Source organism: Hoplias malabaricus, chromosome 18 (assembly GCF_029633855.1).
Source record: "Hoplias malabaricus isolate fHopMal1 chromosome 18, fHopMal1.hap1, whole genome shotgun sequence".
NCBI lineage: Eukaryota > Metazoa > Chordata > Actinopteri > Characiformes > Erythrinidae > Hoplias > Hoplias malabaricus.
In genome coordinates, this window is record NC_089817.1 from 9,703,582 (window position 1) to 9,728,536 (window position 24,955).

At 38.1% G+C, this 24,955-nt stretch overlaps 2 protein-coding genes across 4 annotated transcripts; one reads left to right on the top strand and one right to left on the bottom strand.

Annotated features, from left to right (window-relative positions):
* The first annotated feature begins 95 nt into the window (after window positions 1-95).
* Window positions 96-14,839, top strand: slc38a9 (solute carrier family 38 member 9). 2 transcript variants are annotated; one of them, XM_066650966.1, is made up of 15 exons: window positions 96-476; window positions 1,765-1,896; window positions 4,099-4,228; window positions 5,791-5,909; window positions 6,057-6,120; window positions 6,722-6,815; window positions 7,554-7,724; window positions 7,821-7,880; window positions 8,492-8,695; window positions 9,172-9,279; window positions 9,836-9,942; window positions 12,198-12,311; window positions 12,511-12,659; window positions 13,337-13,426; window positions 13,550-14,839. In XM_066650966.1, the coding sequence occupies exons 2-15, from the start codon at window positions 1,802-1,804 to the stop codon at window positions 13,713-13,715; spliced, it is 1,671 nt and encodes a 556-aa protein (XP_066507063.1). In that variant the 5' UTR covers window positions 96-476; window positions 1,765-1,801; the 3' UTR covers window positions 13,716-14,839. The 2 variants fall into 2 exon arrangements, with proteins under 2 accessions (XP_066507063.1, XP_066507062.1); XM_066650965.1 differs by having other exon boundaries at window positions 1,704-1,896; window positions 13,550-14,837.
* Window positions 14,840-15,045: 206 nt separating this feature from the next.
* sh2d4a (SH2 domain containing 4A) lies at window positions 15,046-24,722 on the bottom strand. Of its 2 annotated transcripts, none has more exons than XM_066650969.1 (9): window positions 24,476-24,722; window positions 23,050-23,357; window positions 21,448-21,607; window positions 19,777-19,903; window positions 18,925-19,069; window positions 18,267-18,465; window positions 17,435-17,565; window positions 16,275-16,492; window positions 15,046-15,915 (listed from the first exon to the last, which is right to left on the bottom strand). In XM_066650969.1, the coding sequence occupies exons 2-9, from the start codon at window positions 23,222-23,224 to the stop codon at window positions 15,823-15,825; spliced, it is 1,248 nt and encodes a 415-aa protein (XP_066507066.1). In that variant the 5' UTR covers window positions 23,225-23,357; window positions 24,476-24,722; the 3' UTR covers window positions 15,046-15,822. The 2 variants fall into 2 exon arrangements, with proteins under 2 accessions (XP_066507066.1, XP_066507065.1); XM_066650968.1 differs by having other exon boundaries at window positions 15,053-15,915; window positions 18,925-19,072; window positions 24,476-24,721.
* Window positions 24,723-24,955: the final 233 nt, after the last annotated feature.

Genomic DNA, 24,955 nt, shown 5'->3' on the forward strand with positions numbered 1-24,955 from the left:
GGAGAGGGGGGGGGGTGATGGAGGGGAGAGAAGAGAAAGAAAGAATGAAATTCATATGGATATGAACTGGCGTCTGGAAGGGAAATTTATTTTACATTTTTCATTTTATTTTGCTCCAGTTTAGTGACCTTTGGCAGTGATTAGAGAAAAATGCGTATAAAAACCAAAATTATTAAAGATAGTCATATAGTTGGCAATTTTACACGTTTAAACAAACAATTTGGACTTTAATTGAACTGCGAGCGAAGGTAAATCGGGGATAAAACCGACAGGAAACGGAAAAGACGCTGTCGTTGTAGGTGAATTGTGGGAGTTGAAGTTCATAGCACGTTCTCACAAAACGCGGTTAGGCGGCATTTAGGCGAAGAGTTCACTACATATCCAACAAGAACTCTACCCTGCGTGTGATCACTGCACGGTTCTTTCAAAACAACTTTGACTGGCGAAACGAATCGTTTCTTCTGTTTATTTGGGAGGTAAGGAACTAGAACTTCGCTTCATCACAGGTGACAGCGATAAATACAAAAAAATAGAATTTGACACAATGTGTGATTGAGCTTGTCTGGGCTCAGAAAGCTAGCATTTGATCACAACACATCTCGTTTATAGGGAAATCTGAGCAAAACAAATGTTATCTTCGTCATCTCTTCGATCCACTACTTTAATTAAATATTTGCACATAGGGTACACGTATTAGTCCATTATCACATTTCTACACACTATGATACAAAACTAATTCATAAGTCAACACTTCTGCATAATGTGTGTTTTAGCTGATCATGCAGTTTCAGGAACTTCTCCTTTGTCTGATTAACAGTTTACATTATTAATATAATAGGTGCTAATGTTATGAAAGCACAGAAAGGCTTAAATTCTCTTATCGTTCTGCTGTTCAAGCAAAAGTTTTCTTACATTTGGTTGTCTTGATGTAATGTCACTATGAAAATGTTTTCTCATTCATGCTGTTGAATGGTGATGCAGATTCGACTTCACATGACTTTATATAGCTTTATGTGACTTCAGATTTGAATTCAAATGAGAAAACCTATAACTGGACAACAATCAGAGACACCTATTGATTTACATTTTTTAACTTATTCACTTTGTTATGAAAGAGGGTTGTCTTACATATAATGTCCAGAAATTGTTTCTGAAGAATACTAAATAAATGATGGTTTTAACGGAAAGTTAAAGGTCTGTAGCATTTTTTTTCTGCACTGCTCTCTTGTTAGGGAGGCTTGAATTAATTCTTACATTCAGTGGTTTATTTCATATTATTAATAACTTTTCAACCTTTTTAATCAGGAAAAAAAAAAAACATAATTTTAGAGAGCTGTGGAATGGAGTATAATAATTCTGAATACATATTTTGATACCAGTCACTGTCTGTGGCTGTTGTGGCTTGTTGTTTTGCACTCCTCACAAGGAAAGATTTAGAGGGTGGATGCAAAATGCCCTTTTACCCCACAGTCTTGTTAGTAATGCTGACGTGCACAGATAGAGTGTCGTTCCTTTCAAAGCGCTCCCAATGCCCCACTCATTTAAAAAAAAGAAAAGAAAGGATTTTACATTAGTTCTGGCTTTATTATTGGAATTCCAGGTTTGTGCCACTTTTGTGGGGACAGCAGGGACTAGGACTGTTGCAGTTGTCCTAAGCATTATTTTTGAAAATATGCATTAATTTGTTTTTTCTTGTATGGCAGGTTCCTGTAACTCTGAAGATTTACGCCATCATTTCATTGTGAGTACTTCTCATCTGCCCAGGTAATGATACTTAAGTAAAACAACCAAATCCGATAAGATGATGGAGGATGATTGGAAGCCACTTTTGGGATCGATCCAAGCAGAAGGATACTACTCAGAGCAAACAGATTCACTGGACCCCAGACAAAGAAGGTATGATGTTGTCTCAATCAATATAAGGTCCATTATGTTCACAAATGTTATTCAGGAAGATTTAAATGCAGAGTATTCCCTTGCCCTTAAAGAAAGCATGACAGATTGAGACTTATTCCATATTTGCTTTATTGGTTTTTAAATGTGGGCGGCACGTTGGTGCAGCAGGTAGTGTCACACAGCTCCAGGGACCTGGAGGTTGTGGGTTCAATTCCCGCTCCGGGTGACTGTCTGTGAGGAGGTGTGTTCCCCCAGTGTCTGCGTGGGTTTCCTCCGGGTGCTCCGGTTTCCCCTCACAGTCCAAAAACACACATTGGTAGGTGGATTGGTGACTCAAAAGTGACCATAGGTTAGTGTGTGAGTAAATGTGTGTTGCCCTGTGAAGGACTGGCGCGCCATCCAGGGTGTATTCCCACCTTGCGCCCGATGATTCCAGGTAGGCTCTGGACCCACCGCGACCCTGAATTGCATAAGGGTTACTGATGATGGATGGTTTTTAAATGTAGTTGTGAAGCTAATATTGCAAAAGTATTTTGTATGAAATTTTATTCAATAGTTGGTGTGAAACAAAAGTTTAGGGACATCTGGGACATGTGGAAAACATAAGCTAACTATGTATTTTGCTTATCTTTGCTTACAGACAGTAGTTCAAACTGTTATGCAGCAAACACCACTGACATATGTAGAATTAAATTCATACTACATTAAAGTCTGGAAATCTATTTGTGAGAATCTGTTAGTGATGAAATACCCTTGACCATAAATATTGTTTTCGCTCAGTATACATATATGTGAGAATTGCATGGTGATGTTTTAACCCGGCAGTAACTTTTGACACTGCATATCAGGGGGATGTTCCACAAAGCATGGTTTCGGAGTTAGCTGGAAAAATGTATGCTTAAAAATGATTCTTCCCGTATTATTATCATTTACCTCTCCTCATATTGCTTAGGCTTTACTTTGGGCTAAAAATATCAGGTTAAATAAGAAATCCTGCTCTGTGGAATACTCACCAGGTCTGAGTTGTGTTAAACCTGTGTTGGGTTGTGAAGTGTGTTGACACCAAAGCTTGTTTCAGCGTCCCAAACATGTTCGTTTGAATTAATCTAGTTTGGTATTTCACAAACACTGCCCAAGACGTAGGTTGTGTGAGCCACATGTTTTGTAGCTATGCTTCCAAAACGGCATCCCTCCCACAGCTTATTAAAGTGGTGACAAAATGCGCTGGTATTTTTAGCTCACCAGATTGTGAGAATTACTCAAAGTCTCAGTGACCCATGATTTCAAAAATGTTCTTTAACGATGTTTGTGCCCTGTGCCCAGTCAAGTGTGCACAAATGTTTTGAATGTCTCTTTTTATTGCAATTCTCAATGGTTGCAATATGTTTCCATCACAGAAAACAGCTGGGTGGTGTTCCACACTTTTTCTGTTTAACCAGAATCCTCAAGCCCCAAGTGAAGTGTGTCCAGTAGGAATAAAGTTAAGGGTAATTGCTACTGGACAGCGCTCAACCTTGGGCTTAAGGTATCTAGCTAACACATGTGGAACAGCTCCCTGTGCACAGTTGGTGCACTTTGTAGTGATCATCCAATGCTATTTGTTTTGCCTCAGTGACACATGCATTAAGTAATTAATTCATTTATTTATTCATTCATTTCTGTAACCGCTTTATGCAGTGTCAAAGTCGGACTGGATCCTACCGGGAATCATTGGGATCAAGGCAGGAACACACCCTAGACAGGGCGACAGTTCACACTGTAATTCATGCACTCATTATTTTGAATAATGACTCCACCTACCAAGGTGTTGTTTTGGAAAACTGAGCACCTGGAGGAAACCCAGGGAGACACAGGGAGAACACACCACACTCTTCACAGACAGTGTCCTTAGGCAGGGTTTGAACCCACAACTCCAAAACCCTGGAGCTGTGACAGCAACCCTACCTGTGTTGCCACTATGCTGCACACATGCATGCAAAGCAAACAACATAGAAAGAACATGGTAGTGAGTAAAAAAAGTGCATTATGGTAGCTTACAGCAGTAAAATGATGTATTTGGATTTAAATGAATATTTTTTTAACAGGAAAAAAAATGTAATCATAACAGCAACTATAGAGGGGCTATATAGGGCTGTACCCTACCCGTATATACTAGGCATAAATAGACAGCATCTAATGAGCTCTCTTCACTTTGCTTTGCAGGCCTTTCCATGTAGAACCCAGGAACATTGTGGAGGACTCTGCTCAGGAGCGAGTGTCAGCTGAGGCTTCAATTCTTAACAGCAGAGTACACTACTATGGCCGACTGACTGCCTCCTCGGACCGGCTGCTGGTACATAACCTCTCTTTTTGCACTTGTCCATGCTGTACCTAAAAGCAAGTAGTAATTATTAATTAACTAATTAATTCATTATCTGTAACCGCTTATCCAATTCAAGGACGCGGTGGGTCAGGAGCCTACCCGTAGTCATTGGGCGCAAGGCAGGAACACACCCTGGAGGGGGCCCCCCAGTCCTTCATAGGGCGACACACACTCACACATTCACTCACACACTCGTACCTACGGACACTTTTGGGGCACTAATCCACCTACCAACGTGTGTTTTTGGACCGTGGGAAGAAGTCACAGACAGTCAGCCAGAGTGGGACTTGAACCCACAATCTCCAGGTCCCTGGAGCTGTGTGACTGCGACACTACCTGCTGCACCACATGCCGCCCAGTGGGGTATACACAGAAATCTAAATCAGTTCAACGTATACAGATGATTATTATGAATATAAAAATAACAAATTAATGTAGAGTAATTATGAAAATGTAATTTTCAGGTTTTTGTGTTGCATGGCTTTCTTGTAGTTAAAGCCATAGTTGGCAATAATGCTCATGTATCATTTAACAAACAACCAGACATTATTTTTACATTTTAATCAACTAACTTTAAATGTTTTGTGCAAAATGAATGTTATGAACACTGATTATATATGAATCTTTTTCTGTTTAGATGTTAGCCACCAAGTAAATGACTAGCAACATTATAAGTAAATAGACACTTAATGAGATCCTTAGGGCACTGGACTGTGCAGTAATATTCAAATCAGACTGATCTGTTAAATATATGAAGTGGTTCTCTTCCAGAATGTGTTTTTTCCACATGCTTTACATAAGGTTTATAGAGGAAAAGTTTACCCAATGTGCAAATGCTAGCGTATGTGTTTGTAAAAATAATAGACTTATAGGCTAATAGGATAGTTTTTGTTTTCTAGAATGAAAATGCATTATTTGGACATGACCTCTGTGAAGCTTATAACTAACACATAAAATCTCTAGGAAGTCTCTAATCTCTGTAAATGAAAGCTATGCGAATGCTTTCACTAATGAAAAGCAGAAAATACATAAAAGCATTCAATTTAACAGTTGTTTGATGCATCCTAACAGTCTATCTAGTTGCATGCCTTTAGTAATTAATTGTGCATGTGTAAATAAAACTTACAAAAGCACTGAACATTTCCACGTAAAACATCTGTCTGTCATTTTGTCGTCCATTAGAAGTTGATCTCTACATATAATCAACATGATCTGAGCCAAAGACAACTCAAGTATTTTTTTCTTTGTGTACCTCCTCCTTAAGGAAAACACATGTTCCTTCATATGGAGTTGAATATTAACTGACTGGCAATTGGATTATTATAAATTATTTCTGCAGATTTTTATTCTAGCTGCCAGAATCTTAATCTTGAAGGAGTTAAAAATGATGGGACTAAAATCACAGAAGACTTAACGTCATAGGCATTTCTCAGAAGAAAAGTCATAAACTTTACTCCACTAATCTCATCCAAATAATACTTTACAACATGTGTGTAATAAAGTAATGATTTTTTTATGCTTGTCCTCTGTAGGCTCCTCCAGACCATGTGATTCCTGCACCTGAGGAAATCTACATTTATAGCCCTCTGGGAACAGCATTCAAAGTGCATGGAAAAGATGGTGCTGCTAAAAACCCCAGTATTGTTACTATGTATGTGCAAATGTCCTTGCATTTAATTTCTCATTTGAACAGACAGTATAAACATGCATTTTACAATTGTATATTCTTTGAGGCATGGTGCCAAGTCTTTTGAATGTAATTATATTTCTGTGTTAATTGAGCCATTTATGTGTGTAGTTTTGCTATATGGAATACGATGATGGGGACATCTATATTGAGCATACCATGGGGAATAAAGCAGGTATGTTTCCAAATTTTATTCATTTACATTTATGCATTTGGCAGACACTTTTATCCAAAGCGACTTACAAAAGAGGATCTAACATTCAAAGTACAGCACAATTTATACAAAATACCTTACATTGAGTGCAATATGCCAGGAAGTAATAAGTGCATTAAAGAAAGACTTTCAGTGCAAGAGATACTATCGGAAGAGCTGGGTCTCCAAGGATTTCTTGAGGAACGGAGAGGGCGGGCGCTAACGTATGGTTTTAAGAGTCTATTGAGGTAGATGGGAGCAGAGCCAGTGAATACTCTGAAGGCCATCATTAGTGATTTAAATTTGATGTGAGCAGCTAAGGGTAGCCAATGCAGCTCAGCTAATAGGGGTGTGACATGTGCTCTTTTTGGCTGGTTGAAAACCAGGCGTGCTGCAGCATTCTAGATCATCTGTAGCAGTCTCACAGCACAGGCCAGAAGACCTGTCAGGAGGGCGTTGCTATAGTCAAGACGGGAGATTACTCAGATTATTCAGTGTCATTCATTGTGTCCTAAAGCAGTGTTGCCTGCTTCCCTGTAATCCACTTGCTTGTAACTGGACTTTTTCCGATTTTGATTTTCAGGCTGGTTTCACCTTAGGGATCATCATCCTCATCTTAATGGGCTTACTGACCCTCTACTGCTGTTATAGAGTACTTAAGTCTCCTAAATCAATACGTAAGCAAGCAAAACTCTTCTAACAAGAATCAATAACTGCTTCATCTACTCATTTCCTTTGTCAATGGTGTGTGATTTGGCAAAAAAATTAAATTGCGATGCCAACTTTGTTATCGTAATACACAGTATATCACCATACATAGTGCATGAAAAATGTAATAGTGCTAAATGTTTTAACAATGTTTTATTATATCCGTACACTACTAAATAAAAGAACAAATAGATGACCTAATGATACACATGGCTTGCTCAAATCATGTCTGTGATTGTGGGGAATTACAGCAGGTGTTATCAGAATTTCATAAAAAGTGTTTTTGATTACAATCGTGAATGTAAATTTTAAGATGCTAAAAATTCTGTTCATACTGGCGGGAAAAAAATTAAATAGTTACAAAAACAATGCTTTACAAACAAGATTGCATTATTTCTAAAGAGCCTAATTTAACTATAAATCTTAACCATTGCATTCTCATGAATTCTGCTTATACATTGTCAAAGAAGAGCTTCTTCAACACGCAGCAGTACATTTGAAAAAACGGTATCACATCCTAGATGTTTTTTAATATAATGTTTAAGGAAATGGTTTTGCTTTGTGGGATTTCCAATGGTTTTACTTCATTTGTATAAACATTTTGGCCAATATATTTGCTGGGCTTCATTTCCAAGGAACAATGCTTTAACAAATATTACGATGAACACGAAAAAAAAAATATTTACATTTTTCTTTTTTATTTGCAGCTTATATCGACACTTCAGACTGGGAGTTTCCTGATGTGTGTAAATATTACTTTGGAGCATTTGGACAGTGGTCCAGTTTGCTCTTCTCTCTGGTTTCGCTGATTGGGGCAATGGTGGTCTACTGGGTGCTCATGTCTAACTTCTTGTTCAATACGGGAAAATTCATCTATAGTAAGCAGCCATTGCAGTGTTTTTTTTGTATCTGTGACTGATTCACTGACAGTTTTTTTCACATTAATGAGAGAAATAATTTCTTTGTACCATCAGACTATGTTCACAACATCAACATGTCTGATTCAGAGTTTGGAACAAATGGAACAGAAAGGGGTGAGTACTTTTTAAATGTTTCTGATTTCGAGTCTTAAGAATTTAGCAAAAACGTGTAAGGAAGCAGGAGATACATAGAACTAAAGTGCATATATGTACACACACATCATATTAAAATACTGTGAGGAGTTGGTGTGTTCTCCCCGTGTTTGCGTGGGTTTCCTCCGGGTGCTCCGGTTTCCTCCCACATTCCAAAAACACACGTTGGTAGGTGGAGTGGCGACTCAAAAGTGTCCGTAGGTGTAAGTGAATGTGTGTGTGTGTGTGTGTTGCCCTGTGAAGGAATGGCGCCCCCTTCAGGGTGTATTCCCAACTTAGCACCCAATGATTCCAGGTAGGCTCTGGACCCACCGCGACCCTGAATTGGATAATTGGTTATAGATAACGAATGAATGAATATTAAAATAATATGCCAAAAGGGCTTCATCTGATGTCTTCTTTTGCCAAATGTCCTTTGTTTAAAGAACATTTCCGTGGATAGTTCTTTAAAGCACTGTATATTAAAAATGAGCCACATGAGTCTTAGGAAATTTCACTTTTTTAATCTAAAACAGTTTTAAAGTTTATTTTTAAGAGCATGGCAGTGACTGGGTTCCCCTCTTCTGTTCCAGTTGTGTGTCCTTATCCAGACCTTGATCCACATAGAAACAGAAGCAGCTTTACTGCACATTACTTCAGTGATAACAGCACAGACACAGCTGTGTTTGACCACTATTGGAGTAAGACCAATACCATCCCCTTCTACCTCATCATCCTCCTGCTGCCACTGCTCAACTTCCGTTCTGCCTCTTTCTTTGCCAGGTTCACCTTCCTGGGTAAGGCACCATCCGAACAAAATCACACTCTGGATTCTAAATATCTAAGAAAAACTTACATTCTTGGAACCAATTACTTTAAATATCATTTATTTTCATTTTATCTTTAAAATATTACAATGTTCAATTTGTTGTTGTTGATGTTTGTTGTTACTGCTCTTGTTTCCATTCTGCTCTGCCTTGATCAGAATCAGATGTTTAAACACAGACCTGTTTGAATATTTTGATCTGATATTGTAACAAAGCTACACTGAGCTACATTGGAACTTTTATTCTGTGATGTTTGTTTTGTTATTCAGATTTTTTTCACGACTAACCACAACACAATATACATATCTTACTGCAAAATTATTTGCATTCTCTCGTGTAGAAAATAATAATTTGGTTATTTGTATGTGGACAGACAAGATGTTTTGATGATCTGATGTCCCACATGATTTGGTTACTGTATAACAAAGATTTATTGTTCTTCACAGGCACTCTTTCAGTGGTCTACCTTATCATTTTGGTCACTATCAAAGCCTTTAGACTAGGATTCCATTTGGAGTTCCACTGGTTTCATACAACTGAGGTTTTCGTTCCAGGTAAATATTAATGGGGCACTGTACAGTCTACACTACCATGAGGAGTGAAAATACCATTAGGCTTACATTACAGACATGTAGATGATTTCAAGCCTTGTTTAGCAAGAAAATTCCAGATAGGCTAGTAGATGAAAACCACCCTTATATACCTAGCATGCCTTCTTATGTGATTGGAATGACTAGGAATTCATAGACAGTGTATACAGTTATTTCTACATATGAGTGAGTTCTGTTTCGAATTCACTATGTTTATGTGTCCAACAAAGTTAGCCTAGGTATCCAGCATTGTAATTAACCAACAGTACATAGCACTATATTGTAAAAAAAACACTGAACTGGCTTTGAGTAGCAAGGTGAAATAAGTTACTGACTAGAGGAGGAGGTAGTGGGAAATAGTGAGTAGGGTTCGTCTACAGAAGACGGAGATTAAAATGTATCTAAACATATAATTAGTAAAATTGTTTAGAAAACAGTCTGCTGCTGATGTATTGATGCTCATCAATGAGTGTTTGTGTGGACTTGAGATTGTTCATCCATAATCGTTGTGTACTTGTAGAGTTCAGGGTGCTGTTTCCTCAGCTCACTGGTGTTCTCACGCTGGCCTTCTTCATCCACAACTGCATCATCACTCTTATGAAGAGCAATCGACATCAGGAGAATAATGTGAGTGACCTGCTTCTTTCCACTCAACAGTAAAACCTTTAGCCCATATCTGCTTCTTCCGCATCCACCAACTAGACACCAACAGTGGCTGAATCTGTCTACTAGAAAACGATCACCACAATCAACAATATGTGCGTGTTTCCCTGTACTATAATAGAAGCCAATGAGGTGATATTGAAATTAAGATGAAATGTGACTACATTAATGCAAATCATGGCACATGTATTTGAGGACAGGAGTAAGACATGAACATGATGCTTAACAAAGATTTCACCCCAATATTAATTCACAATACTTAATTCTGGTGTTTATTTGGTATAAAACCATGACTTTGCCATTAAAGAACCTGTACACTCCGCTTACAAGCAGGTTCACTACAACTCCATTTGTTTAAAATTACAAATAATTGTCCTAACTGTGGATGTACATTCATTCAATCATTATCTGTAACCGCTTATCCAATTCAGGGTCGCGGTGGGTCCAGAGCCTACCTGGAATCATTGGGCGCAAGGCAGGGAATACACCCTGGAGGGGGCACCAGTCCTTCACAGGGCAACACAGACACATACACACATTCACTCACACCTACGGACACTTTGGAGTCACCTATCCACCTACCAACGTGTGTTTTTGGACCGTGGGAGGAAACCCACGCGGACACGGGGAGAACACACCAACTCCTCACAGACAGTCAATCGAACCCACAACCTCCAGGTCCCTGGAGCTGTGTGACTGCGACACTACCTGCTGCGCCACCGTGCCGCTCCTGTGGATGTACAGTTGTTCCTTATTTATTTGGGTGGATAAATTATTTCTAATACACTGTGTCTCATTTAATTAGCATATTCTCTGATCTTTGCAGTGTTGTTGAATAAGACCTCACATTTATAGACCAGTAAAACAGGAAGATATGACTTATGGCCTGTATGAGCAAATTAGCAAAGTACATTTTAAATGAATTACAGAGGATTACATGTTTCTGTTACCTTTTGTCTGATAGGAATTTCAGTTAAATGTGCTTATCTTTAAGAAAATATTTTTGTTTTCTTAGAATGAGTTTACTTCAAAGTTATGTTCTCATTTATATTTTAGTGCTAATTCACCCCAAAGACAACAATTATTTACTATTTTAACAGAATCAATACAATAAGATTTCATGTTTTTTAAAACTCTATTGTGTTTGGGTTGTTGCCCATAGGCAGGAAGAGAGGCATGAATATCTTGCTGTAGATTTGCTGTTTAGACAGCGTCAACTGTGGTTTCATTGGAGGATAGTATAAAAGCTGTTGTCAGCAGACGTGTGACTCTTTTGTATCACGGTTTGTAGCACTACTTCTTGTTTTAAAGTAGTTCTTCCTGGTCACATGCTGTGCTAAAAGTGTAACATTTGGATGTTGTTTGTAAACTGTGTTTGGACTGCAGACTGGGTAGAAACGTGGAAGGTCAGATTATGTGTATGTATATGTTGAGCCAAATAACACACATCAGCTAATTTGTAAAAAAATATATATATATATAAAATAAAAAAATAATCATAATAGTTCGATTCCCGCTCCGGGTGACTATCTGTGAGGAGTGTGGTATGTTCTCCCTGTGTCCGCGTGGGTTTCCTCCGGGTGCTCCGGTTTCCTCCCACAGTCCAAAAACACATTGCAGGTGGATTGGCGACTCAAAAGTGTACGTAGGTGTGAATGTGTATGTGTGTCTGTGTTGCCCTGTGAAGGACTGGCGCCCCCTCCAGGGTGTATTCCCGCCTTGCGCCCAATGATTCCAGGTAGGCTCTGGACCCACCGCGACCCTGAATTGGATAAGTGGTTACAGATAATGAATGAATAATCATAATGCTTCAAATAAATCTTTAATATGGATTAATAATAATAAAATCTACAGTTAAAAACTGTTTTGACATCAGCTTCTTAACATTTGATGATGGGATTTGTTTTCAATTCTTGTGCCTAATAAAAATGCTAAGATAACAATGTCATTTATGGATATATATTCATGAACTATATTTTTCTTAATTGGATGATCTTCATTAAATATACTGTGTAGTCCCAGACTAAGCCTTCTTCAGAGAATTTGAATGGAAATCAATTTTTTGGGTAAAGTAACTAAACATTTACAAATATTAATGCTGCTAAAAGCTACATCTCAGCACGTTCTAATAAATCTTTTTGTTTTTATTGTAAATTTTCTTGGATGGCACATGCTTCAGTGTTTGTTTTTAATTTGTTAGTTTTTCTTTGTGGTTTCAGGTGCGAGATTTATCCTTGGCCTACATTTTAGTGGGCTTAACATACCTGTATGTGGGAGTGCTGATCTTTGCTGCTTTTCCTTCTCCACCTTTGTCTAAAGATTGTCTTGAAGCTGTAAGAATTGTTTAATTTTTGCATTCTTTATGTACAGTAGCATAGTATTTGACTTGCTCATATGTGTGTGTCTAGACACATGTTGATATCTTGGTCTTTCCATTTGACTGTCAGTGTTGAAAGCATACACCTAGAACACAGAAGCATGGCCACAAAATGTTTGTTACGCTGCTGACGTGTGACTTCTACTCTGCTGCAGAACTTTCTAGATAATTTCCCCAGCAGTGATGTGTGGGTGTTTGTGGCCCGTACCTTCCTGCTGTTTCAGATGACCACTGTCTACCCACTGCTAGGTTACCTGGTCCGAGTACAACTCATGGGCCAGATATTTGGTGAACACTACCCCAGGTAAAGTCTCTTTACATTGTTCTAAATGGAAAAGGATACATTTATAGGAGAAATAATTTACTAGAGGAAATGAGAGGGGGTGGAGGTTTAGAAGCGTTAAATACCTTTGACATCTGGCTGTAATCACTAACACCACTGCCAGTGTTTTAAAAGGCTTTTTCTGTTTCTACTCATGTTACAACAAGCAACAACATCTTAACATTATTATACAGTATTATGCAGAAAACTGATTCAAATCTCTGTAAAACAGTATTGATGTTAATTTATTGCAGTTTGGTTCCATGTAGTGAAAAAAATCAAATGGTTTTTAGCTTTGTAGCTCACAGTGGTGATATGAGCCTAAGAATTTACATGTAGAGGTGACACAATCGCACGATCTACCACAGACCTTTGACTAATGTAACATTAGAAAGGAAAAGATACAAGCAAATTCAAATGTCCCTACATGTAAATGAGCAACACTTGGTTGAAATTTCCCTGTCAGTTGGTCTCAAGCTCACTTCTCTAACCTTCACACCACCTGAATGAAAATAAATTGAGTTGAAATTAGAACAGTGGGTATTAATTTATGAAAATAGATGATTAGATGTTGTAAATGATTTTGCCACTCTGTTAATATAGCTCACATTGTTTGAAGGACATTGTTATCTTAACAATATTCAACTTTCTCTCTTCAGTTTTGTCCATGTCTTCTTGTTGAATGTGATCATTGTGGGTTCAGGGGTACTTATGGCCAGGTTTTACCCCAACATTGGTTCCATTATCAGGTAAGACAGTCATTTTGCCAGGCTACATATACATGGGTCCATGTAGTAATTCACTTACTAGTTATTCACTTTTCAGCATTATTATTAAAAATATTTTTTTTATCTGTGTTTGTGTTCCTGCAGGTACTCCGGGGCCACGTGCGGGCTAGCTCTGGTCTTTGTCTTCCCTTCACTCATTCACATGATGGCTCTGAGGCGTCAAGATGCGTTACGCTGGCCCTCTGCTTGCTTCCACAGCTTTCTTATTTTATTAGGAGTAGCCAACCTCTTGGGCCAGTTTTTCATGTAGCATGTAGTTTTCTTTACTAAACCTAGTGAGGCCTCTTCTCTCAGTTCTGGTAATGTATATAATGTGTCGGTTCTGATGATGGTTGATAGTTGTTTAATGTCGGTGGTACTTTGCTCTTGTACTATGTTAAATCTTATGGTTTGTGCAGTAGATGGAGGTTGATGTATTTGTATCACAGGAGGTGGTATATATTTGGGAGCATTTTAAATGAGTGAAGCTATGCCTCATTGACTTCAGCCATCAAGTATCTCTTAGCCACACTAATAAAATGGACCAGCAGGAAAATGTTACTGAAACTTTAAAACAACTTCCAGCACACTGTCAGCAGAATTTAGATGCCATTGAACCATGTTTTTTATTTTGATTGACATAAATCCAATTATATTCCTCTGATATCTTGAACATATTTGTACAGATTTATACCCCACAGACATGAACTGTATTTGATTTTGGCTGTTCTTTTACTGTAATATTTGATTGTCACTTTGCTACAAATATCTGGGTTGTAAAGAAATGGGTGCGGTTTGTAGTCAAGCCTTTAAATATATAATTTCTTGTCACATGTTTATTTATTTAATATCATGCAAATATAAATTATAATTGCATTGGCCTGTCATCCTCTAAGCTCTGTGGAGTTAATGATAGGTCGTGCCAGGATGATGATGATGATAATGTGAGCAAGTGTTTATAGACAAGCTTGATCTTAAAGTATTATTAATGGGATGAATAAAGGGATATTAGATTTTTTGGAAACGGGTTAGAGGAATAGACCATATGAACTGTGATCCTTTAGCAGAGTATACGCTGACATCACAAGTGTCTTGATTATACTTTTGAAGTGTGTCTGGTTACCCTGCTTTATACTTAGAAAAGCTGTCAGTTCATTACAATTTGCCAGGCTTAGATTTACACACTTTGTGAATACTAAATGGATGTTAAACCTTGAATCGCTTGTTGTATATGGATCATTAACTAGCACATGTTTTATGCTCTTGTGTGTAATTTAATAAAGTTTAAGCTTTATATAACTTACTGCTTTTGATTTTCAGATATCTCCTTTTAGTTTGGATCTGTTCACAGCTCACAAATATACAGATGTTTCCATAGAACTACAGACCTATTATTATGATGAAAAATAAATGAAGACGTCAATTTAGCCATTTGTCATTTTTTTTAATCTAGCCATTTGTGCCATGTTTGTTCAGGAACTGACCAAAATAAAGTGTTCAAAAATTGTTACATTTACCTATATTTTCAGTTAAAAGGTTTGTTTTTACATTTTCCTGTAAATAATTTTCATTAATAAAAAGTTCCATTTTGGAGATGCAAGCTTTAATCCTTTCAGCAATAAAATGTTTTTATTTAAAGATATCACTGGAATGCAGAATTTCCATTGAGCCACAGCTGATAACTTTTTTTTATAGGAAGTCAAATAAGAAAAGAAAAGAACCAAAATCTACCAGTCAGCACTCCATTTCCAGACTGCACGTGATTGTGGCAAACAGTTTCTCAGGGCTTTTTCCTCCCAAGTGAATGATGTATTGCAATTACAGACCACGGTACAGATAAAAGCTATCATTAGTGTTTGCATAATTTGCTTTAGGATGAACCGGTGCTGTTTAGAGGAAGTATGATGAATCCCAACCATTAGAATATTGAGTGTAATAGCATCATAAACCATGAAGAGAGGTTCCACTATCTGGGGAAAGAAAACAAACAAAAAACAAACCAAAAATGCAAAAAGAAAAAGGCTAATGGTTAGCGGTGGAATACTGCATTTACAAAACTATGCCCATAATCTGTCCTTTTATCATAAAGTGCATGGGGTGACTTAAGAAATCCATCAGGGCCTCTCAGTAGAGTTGAACACAATGTGGGTGTCATGCACATTGTGGATAGTTAAATCAAGATGCCTTTATAAAAGGCATACTGAAACATACTGCAGTTTTGTTCAGCTTATGGTCCTCCAAGTCTCCACAACATCCTTCATAACAGTTTAATAAACAACAGGGTAACCTTCTTTACAGAAAGCTTTAATAATCAGGTCCATTCTAGCCTGGTCATTCATTGCCTGTACTCTGGATTCTTAAGCTTTGGAAGCTGGAGCTCAGCTGAAGAGATCAGCATAGTCAACAGTGCCAGGCTTTTGTCCACATGCATGTTGCAGCTTCTCACCTCCAGACGGAGTTAAAGGCTCCTCCTAGTGGAAGAAACCAGAAAAACATGCATTTTCAGAACGCATTTTTTTTAAATCATACAACAGCAGTTCCTGTGAATTCATCCAATTATGTAATTCATTTTCAATGTCAAAATAAACCAGGAAACGTAACACAAAATCACATAAAATACTAAATACCAACTTAAGGTGTACTGACAAAAGCATTGCATTAAACTATGATGAGGGGAACTATATGGAGCTGGTTAATTTAGGGTCCACCAGATAATTAGATACTATTTATGTATTTATTTTGTTACCTACTCTTTGCTCCTTTTTTGTGCCCCCTTTAACTTTTGTTGAAACGCTGAATCCTAGCTCAACTATTTAATACAGTTTCCTACCTCATGGTACTCCACCAGCTCTCCAAGTGATGTGAATTTGATCTGGTCTCCTAGCAGCATGTAGCCATTGCCTGTGGGATCGATGAGGAAATGCTTGTATCCATCTTGGTTTCGGTAGGAAAGAACATATCCAAAGACCCTCTCACTAACTCGGATCAAAAAGCTTCCAGGACTGGTGTCACTCAACAAATTCTCTGCCTCCACACGGGAGATTATACCTGCATAAAGAGCAAAGGCACTCCGGTCTGTTCATTACTGCTCAACTGTTCATTATATACATTTTTGTTTTTTAAACTAGCCCTCCGATTAATGCATATCAAAGTCAGTAGCTTGTTGGAGGAGTAGTGTAGACAATGATTATATGCATGAAATAGCAACAACAGGTGGTTTTTTACATGATTTTAGTATATCGCATTGTATCCTGACAAGGAAGCTGGATTGTGGCTAGTGTGTTGACTTTTGCCTGTGGCATTAGATTGGGACACTAAATCAAGGCTTTGGTTCTATGAACAGAAAATGGAAACATATTTAATATGTAAACATTATCATTGAAAATACAGAAATAAGAATACAGAGGGCAGTTTCTAAATAAAAAAAATGTATCAGCAAGACATCAAGCTAAAATACAGAATCAAATTCTGAAGAGTGTGGATCACTATGTCAGTATTAATGGGGCACTGAGCATCCCGGGTCACAATTTTTTAATTTTACAATTAATTATAGTAGTCCAACATTGCCATTAGGGCCAGCGCAGTGGGGTATACATTCATTCATTCATTATCTGTAAGCACTTATCCAGTTCAGGGTCACAGAGGGTCCAGAGCCTACCTGGAATCATTGGGCGCAAGGCAGGAATACACCCTGGAGGGGGCACCAGTCCTTCACAGGGCAACACAGACACACACATTCACTCACACACTCACACCTACGGACTGTGGGAGGAAACCGGAGCACCTGGAGGAAACCCACGCAGACACAGGGAGAACACACCACACTCCTCACAGACAGTCACCCAGAGCGGGAATTGAACCCACAACCTCCAGATCCCTGGAGCTGTGTGACTGCGACACGTGCCACCCAGTGGGGTATAGACAGAAATCTAAATCAGTTCAACGTATACCGATGCGGAAAAGGTTATACACGGTCATGTGTGGACTCACCATGAAACCAGGGTGAGATGCGGCTCTGGTCCGGCTGGAAACAAGCTCTGAGAGGCAACTGCTCATCTTTGAACCAGCGAATAATGTTCTCCCGGCTGGAAGAGGACACAGAGCGGCGTACACCTGGCTTCCTGTCAGTCCCAGAGCGAGAGAAAAACGGGTCAAAGGGGTGAAGCAGAAAGGTAGCAGGAAGTCTTTCTATTCAGTGACTCTACTTTTGTCATTCTGGAATGTCTTGTGACATCAGCAATGGTCCATCTTTTATGTCTCAACCCCAGAGAGCAATAGAGTGGAAAGCAGACAAGCAGTTCAGATATGATCTACAGATAATCTGAGAAAGGTCTTACATGTCCCTTTTGTCTCGCACATCAGGAATGCATTCATACAAAGCAAGTTTTTGCACCAGAGGCTGACAGATACTATCTAAATTCTTCTGTGTAAGTCTGTTAATCGAAATAATCAGTAAAATATTCATCAACTGGTAATAAATTATAAGTAAATTGTCAAAATACGGTGTATTTGTTGCCACATTATTAGACTCTAACTGTATCTGTAACTAGTAGCAGAGTTTATGGATGTGATGTGTGTGTTAATGTAATAAAATCTGAGCACAGTCCAAGCACTGAAAACATTCAAGGGAATATTCCACCAATTCTGTAACATAAGACTGATAAATTACCTGTGTTTATTAAAAGAACACAATACTAAATTAATGCTCCACTCTAATGGCTTGTATGCTCCAGGTGTGGAAGAAATGTTCCTTTCACAGCATTAAACAAACTCAAAGCATTTTAATTTTTGATCACTATTGCAACAGATAGTAAAGACTGACTGGTTAATGGGCTCATTGGCAAGGGTGAGTTTCCTGGGCTTAGGTTTGGGAGCTGGGACAGATTCCTCTCTTCCAAAATTCTTCATCATTTCTGCCACTTTCCCTCTCTCCAGCGCCTTCACTGAACGTCGTCGGTGGTCCTCTATCATCTGTTTAGCCAGAGAACGTCTGCGGTGGTCAGCTGCTTTGGATTTCCGCACTGAAACACACACACACACACACACACACACACACACACACACACACACACACACACACACACACACACACACACACACACACACACACACACACACACACACACACACACACACACACACACACACACACACACACACACACACACACACACACACACACACACACACACACACACACACACACACACAGCTTTAATCAGCTCTTCTAGAGTACAATGTTCCTCTAAACTTACAGAGAAGCTTATTCCAGATGCCTGCTCTAAACCAACTATAAAGTCCTATAGGAAGACTTTACACTAGAACATTTCTGTGAGAATTTGATGACCTTAACCAGCACAACTTCCGAAAAGTCAGATGCCGATAAGTACACTTTTGCTTAATTCATTAGTTTCATAAACATAATCAAGTGGAATCATTGTGAGGTCAGAGATAAATCTCCTCAGTGTCTCCACTCTTACATGAGTCCATCCAGGCTTTGTCCTCTTTGTCATGGTCTTTCCCTCGGTGGTGCACCTGTTTCAGATCCCTAAAGATCTGCTGGGCTCTCTCCTCTTCCAGCCTCTTCACCTCCTCCTCAGCCTTCCTTCTCTCTTCCTTCTCTCGCTTCTGGAAGACAGATGAGATATGTCTCACACTTGTTGTCTTTTGGAAAACATCTTGATGACACTGGAACTGATTATTTAGCTGATTACAATACAGTACATACATCAGATACATTTCTAACCTACATTTAATTTCTACCTACGCAAGTATTTCTTATATAACTATTATATTGTCAGCTAACAGATATCATTGTTGGGTAACGTCACCCTAAGTGACAAAGAGTCACCCACCACAGAGAACCACAAAGAACAATAACATTTTCTAGTTTACACCATCTATCCTAAAGGTGTGGCAACTCAAACACACAAACGTGTAAAAAGCTTTGAAAAAAATTACATTTGTCATTTGTTAATATTATATAGATATAATTAAACTTCATATTTTGGCATCAAGGTGTCATTCGGAATTAAATAATTTACACCCAATGTGCAACAAAGACTTGCAAAATATAATACTGAATTTAACAAAAGCTGCGCAATGTCACATTATATCGATTGATAATTTTATAAAGTTGTTAGCGGAGCACATAAAAGTTACTTTAACACAAAAGAGTAATAATTAAAGTTCCCCTTTTTGTTTGCTCTTCATAATAGGTAGCTTTAGCTGGAGTGACCGGTGGAGCAGGAGAGCTGGGGAAACCACCTGAAGGTGTGGATCTGTACATTCTGGGCCTGAGCAATGTATCGAAGTCAATTAGTTCAGAATACCTTGAGCTCCTCTTTTCTGCTCTGCTCCAGAGCCGCTGCCTTTTGGGCTTCTTTCTTCCTGGTCACTTCCTCTGGCTCCACATATAAACCCGAGAAACGCTTTTCCAGTTCAGCTTCTTTCTTAGCTCTGCACACAGCAAAAAGGTTACAAAAGACATCAAAATGTACCTACCCATCTAGAGATGTCTATATATAGCAGGAAGTTGGAAATCTCACTGCTGAAGTTCCTGTAATAATATGTTTGGGAAATGTCATCACCATTACCGGCCCCAAAGTGCACAAGAAAAGAAATTCCATGACCTCACTGAGCCGGCATTCCTTTTATCATGAGTGCAAAGGCAGGAGCGCAAGGTTGTTCTTAGGGCGGTAACGACGCAACTTATCAGTAAGATGACATTTTAGCAGACAATTAACTGCTAATAAAAAACATTATGCAAAAAAAAATAATAATAATAAAATCTTTTTTTATCTTACTTTAATCATGCTCTACACATAGGTCAACAAGCTAAACAGACACAAACAAACAATATTAGTACATCTCAATCAGTGTGGCTTAGGCTTCCTTACATTTCTGCTTGTCATATGGTATCATATTGTACTGTTGTATTATGACTGGTATATTAGTTTGTGGCTAATAATAGCCTGTGTGTAGAGCATTAGATTGCAACATTATTAATAAGACTTTGTTTTTAATATCACAGTTTGCAGTGTTGAATGCTAAACTGAATATGAAAATACTGACATTAATGCATCGTTTATTTCATATACTACATTTTTTTGCTGTTTAAAAAAAATTATAATAATAAATCAAAGTGATACACCAGATTTTCTCATTTTTATTTTCTGTTAACTTTCTCTACCTAAAGGTAATTACTATTTGTTGCTCTTTGGCTGAAACACAACTCATAATACAATAAACAGTGTGTCTGGAACAATCATCAGCCAACATCAGACCACATTAATGACATTTACCAGATTCAAGAAAGTAAGCAGAGCAAACAGGCAATGGAAAGATTTAGCTAGAGCTGCTCAGTAAATGTGCACTCTAACAGGGAGTGTCTTGTGTCAATAGTCTGAGATTAGGCTGGGGAATATTTAACTAAAGAGCATAAAAAAAAACCCACAAGGGCAATTAGTGATTAACTGAGACTTTTACAGACCATCATTCTGCAAGAGAGCTAAATGCTGGAGGTAGATTTCACCTCTGCACTGAGTAGCAGCAGATTTTGCTGATCATCAATGCTAAGGGGTGTCTATTAAAGAACAAACTGATTAAGTCCTGATAATACAATACTGTATTCCACTGTAGGTCTTGGGAGTATGGGTGAACTGGTATTATTGTTTTTAGAAGGGCCTTTACAATCATTCTTTGAATGCAGGAAACATTTTAAACACAACACACAGTTAAATAGACATTAGTGAAAATGGCTATTCTATCTCTATATAATTATCTTAACAAATATATACACATGAATACATTAAGCTCAGCATAAAAAAACAGGAAAGTAAAATGTTATTTTTGGAAGAATGATGGCCAATCTAAAGCCAGTGGAATGCATTTACAGCACGTCTATGTACAAGACATATTCCAGGTTTTCTTTTTCTGAGAATAATTAAGATATGGAATTTGAAAAAAAAAAAAATTCCTGTTTTCTAAACTCTCTCACGCACCTGAGCTCCTCAGCTTCTTTCTGCGCCTGCAGGGCTGCTCTCTCTGCAATGATCTCGTCACATATCTGGTCATAGGTTTTATCGTCAGGATGCTCCCCCATCACCCACACCCAAATATCACTGTCTGATGCTTTCAGCCACGACACCGTCTTCTTGGGTACTGAGGGATCACACACAAACACAGTGTTTGTTTTTATAATGAGGGGAAACAGGTTTTCACATACATTTTTTGTTAAATATCATCATTGTTGGCGAGCAGAGATTTTAGATGTAAGTAAGACCTAGATCTTTAGTAAGATGTAGTTTAATTTAGGACCATGCCTTTTAGTTAACAACCTTCCTTTAACTAAGGTTACAAAGAATTAAACATCTGTGTGACTTTAATAAGGAGTGCAGTGCCTGGATATAACCCTTAATTTTTAGAAACCAGACATGAGTAATTTCTCCCCAGATTCAGTTTCTGGATTACATTCTCCCCCAATATGTCTAGGTACTAGGTTTGTGTTTACTTCAATAACACCCCCAGTATTTTTGGGAGAGAAGCAGCCCTATAGCATTAATCTCCCACATCTGTACTTCACTGTTAATAAGGTGTTCTCGTAGTCATAATGTACATGCAGCCCATATTTTCCCCCCAAATATCATGAGCTGATTTATTGCCTAAGAGGACTGTTTTTGATCCATGACCAGATTATGTTCCGAAATAGATATTTCTCTGACCACTTTTCTGCCTGGGGGTAGAAGCAGAGATGACTGATGATGATTCGGTACATTGCTACTTGTTCCTGTTTAACTCCTATACCTGCTGCTTTGAAGTTGTTCTGAAACTATTTTTAGTACCTGCCGACTTCTCTTAACGTTGTCATTAGTCTGAAAGACTGTTGTGAAATCTTGCATGACAGACTCTTTATTTATTTTTTTTGCGAATGCTTTGTAAAGTTTTCTGTTTTTCTGTGAAAGGCTTTATTTCTGAAAAAGGGAGCTTTTACCTTTGCTGTGATTAATGTCATAAAACGTTTGCAAACAGATGCAAACTGTATGATAATTTTTGCAGCATTAATCTAACAATTTTTTTGATGTACCCTCAGAAAAAAAGGAAATGGCGTTATTGAAACTATTAGCTGTTCACACTAAACTACACTTTCTGAAGTTAACGGTGTTCTGATCAGTTCAGCCCTATTTTTCTCAGTTTTTCTACATAGCCAGGACATTCTTATCATGCTCTTTTGTTCCTATGCTGCTATGCCATTTAGATGAAACAATACCTTCTTTACAAAACAGGTACACAGTAGCTGCTATGTAGCCTTTATTTGCTTAAACTATGACTCACTGGAAGTAGCTGTGGATCACAATACTTTCAGGAACAGGTGGAATTACATGTACCTCCTCTTGTCACTTCATGTCATAGATAATAAGATACTGAGCATTATTCTCATTTTTACTTAGTGTACACTTTATTACACTTTGAACCATGAAGAAACAATATCTATTATTTATAGGGTTTTTTTCAGTTCTTTATCATTTGTGGTGGCAGCGCTGGGTCATTCTGAGGTAATGGTCCTCATAATAAAACTACAAAGACAAATAACAACAGAAACTTACCATTTTTGGATTTTGCTCTTCCAGCCTCCTCTTTCTCAAGTTGTGCCTCTCTTTCTTTCCACCTTTTGACTTGCTCTTCTCTCATTTTAAAAAATAGCACCTGCTTTTGCTCCTCATTCAGTTCTGCCAGGAGCTCGGGGTCAATATACATGTCATTCAATATCTGCTGAAGCATGGTTAAAGTCCTTTCTCTCCTTCTTTCAGTCAGAAATAGTGTTCTTGTGCTCCAGCAGACTGAAGGTTCAGACTCATGAGCCAAGCACTGCAACAGTTTCTCATTGATTCCACAGACTCTGTGTCAAAATCAACTGCAAAAAAATAAAAATAAAAATAATGTGTTGCTGAATGACATGGTTTCAAATTGTTATTTGTGCAATGAATATAAAAAAAGCAACTTTGGCACTTGTAGCTGAGGACTTTGGGAGTATTTCTGGTCAAAATTATGGTCAGTTTGTCAACCCTTCTCATGGTCAGGTGAAGATGTAAACCAAACCATGTAATTCCTGAACTCTTCTGTTCCAGTCAAGTGATAACCTTGGGACACTTCCTCATTCCAAAAATTCTGACAAAGGAATGCAGTGACAGAAAAGCGCCCAAACTTCCCACGTGTACAGAGGAAAAGCATGTAAAATGTCAAAACTGATTACACACTCATGCAAGTGATAGCTACCTCTCAAACGCTCTAATCCAGATCAGTAAACGTGACACTGGTAACTTGCTTAACTAGAAATACACTGAACATGTAAATGAATAAGTGTCAAAGGTGTTCTCTCTCTGGTGTAACTGCTTTTACTTGTCAGCAAAGGCACAGTATATCCATATATTCTATTATAGATATAGCTGTCAAGCAACAACTCAGAAACACATCAGCTTCATAGATCAGATATAACAATCCACCTGAGCCTAAAAATATGTCAAAAATGTATTACTGAGAAAAGAAAACGCAAATGTGAAGAGAAAAATTGCACTACAACAGAAAAATGGATTTCTAAACATATGCAAAAGTATTTGTTTGATGAAATGCAACCAGCCATATAGAGGATTTCCCCCCTTTATAAAAATAATCAACCTTGAAGGTGTGGAGTTACAGGCTATGCCTGTAAATGTCTTCCCCAGATAGCAGTACAAACAGCACAATAAAATTATATGTAATATACAGTTAAATGTCCTTTCGTTTTTTGCTTTTTACCCCTAAAAGACATAAAGACAATAGAATATAAAAGAGCATGTTACCGTACTATTTTATTGTCATAAAATGCATCAAGGTTTCATCAAATTGTACAGAAATAAAATATTCCTTTAGGCTACTGAGACATCACACAGTATCAAACCACAAATTCCAACCTGGTGTGTCAGTAAAACACTTATTTAAATTAAACAGGTTCCCACAGGTTTCATTGACGCCGTTTGTACTTGACACACTCACCGTGTGAGAGCCGCCGAAATAAGGACTTCTCAAAACGTCTAGCTATTTTCTTTCGAATATTAACAAAGTTCCACGAGTCCCACAAACCAGAGAATATCTTTAGTCGTTCTGAGGTAGTAAAGAAGCTGTGAAAGGAAGGTTACGATGCTCAGACAGTAGGTTTCATATTTTTAAAGAGAAGACCGGCTCTATTCTGCAGCCGGTGTAAAGTGAAGGGGGGATTGTTTTGTTTATTCGTTCTCACCCGCAATCCAACAGGCTCCACCCCCTGCGCTGATTCACAGGTGTCCTGCGCTAGGATTGGGTATTCTGATGCAAGGAGGCGGGGCTAGTCCGAGAACGTGTGAAAAAAAAAGTCTTAGACTGAACCTCAAATAACTCTCAACCACTACCACTACTCTGTCTAGTGCCCTCCGCGCATAGTACGTTTTATTCCGTTCAAATAGGGAATATGTCATTTTCCTTTTAAAAACTCCACAT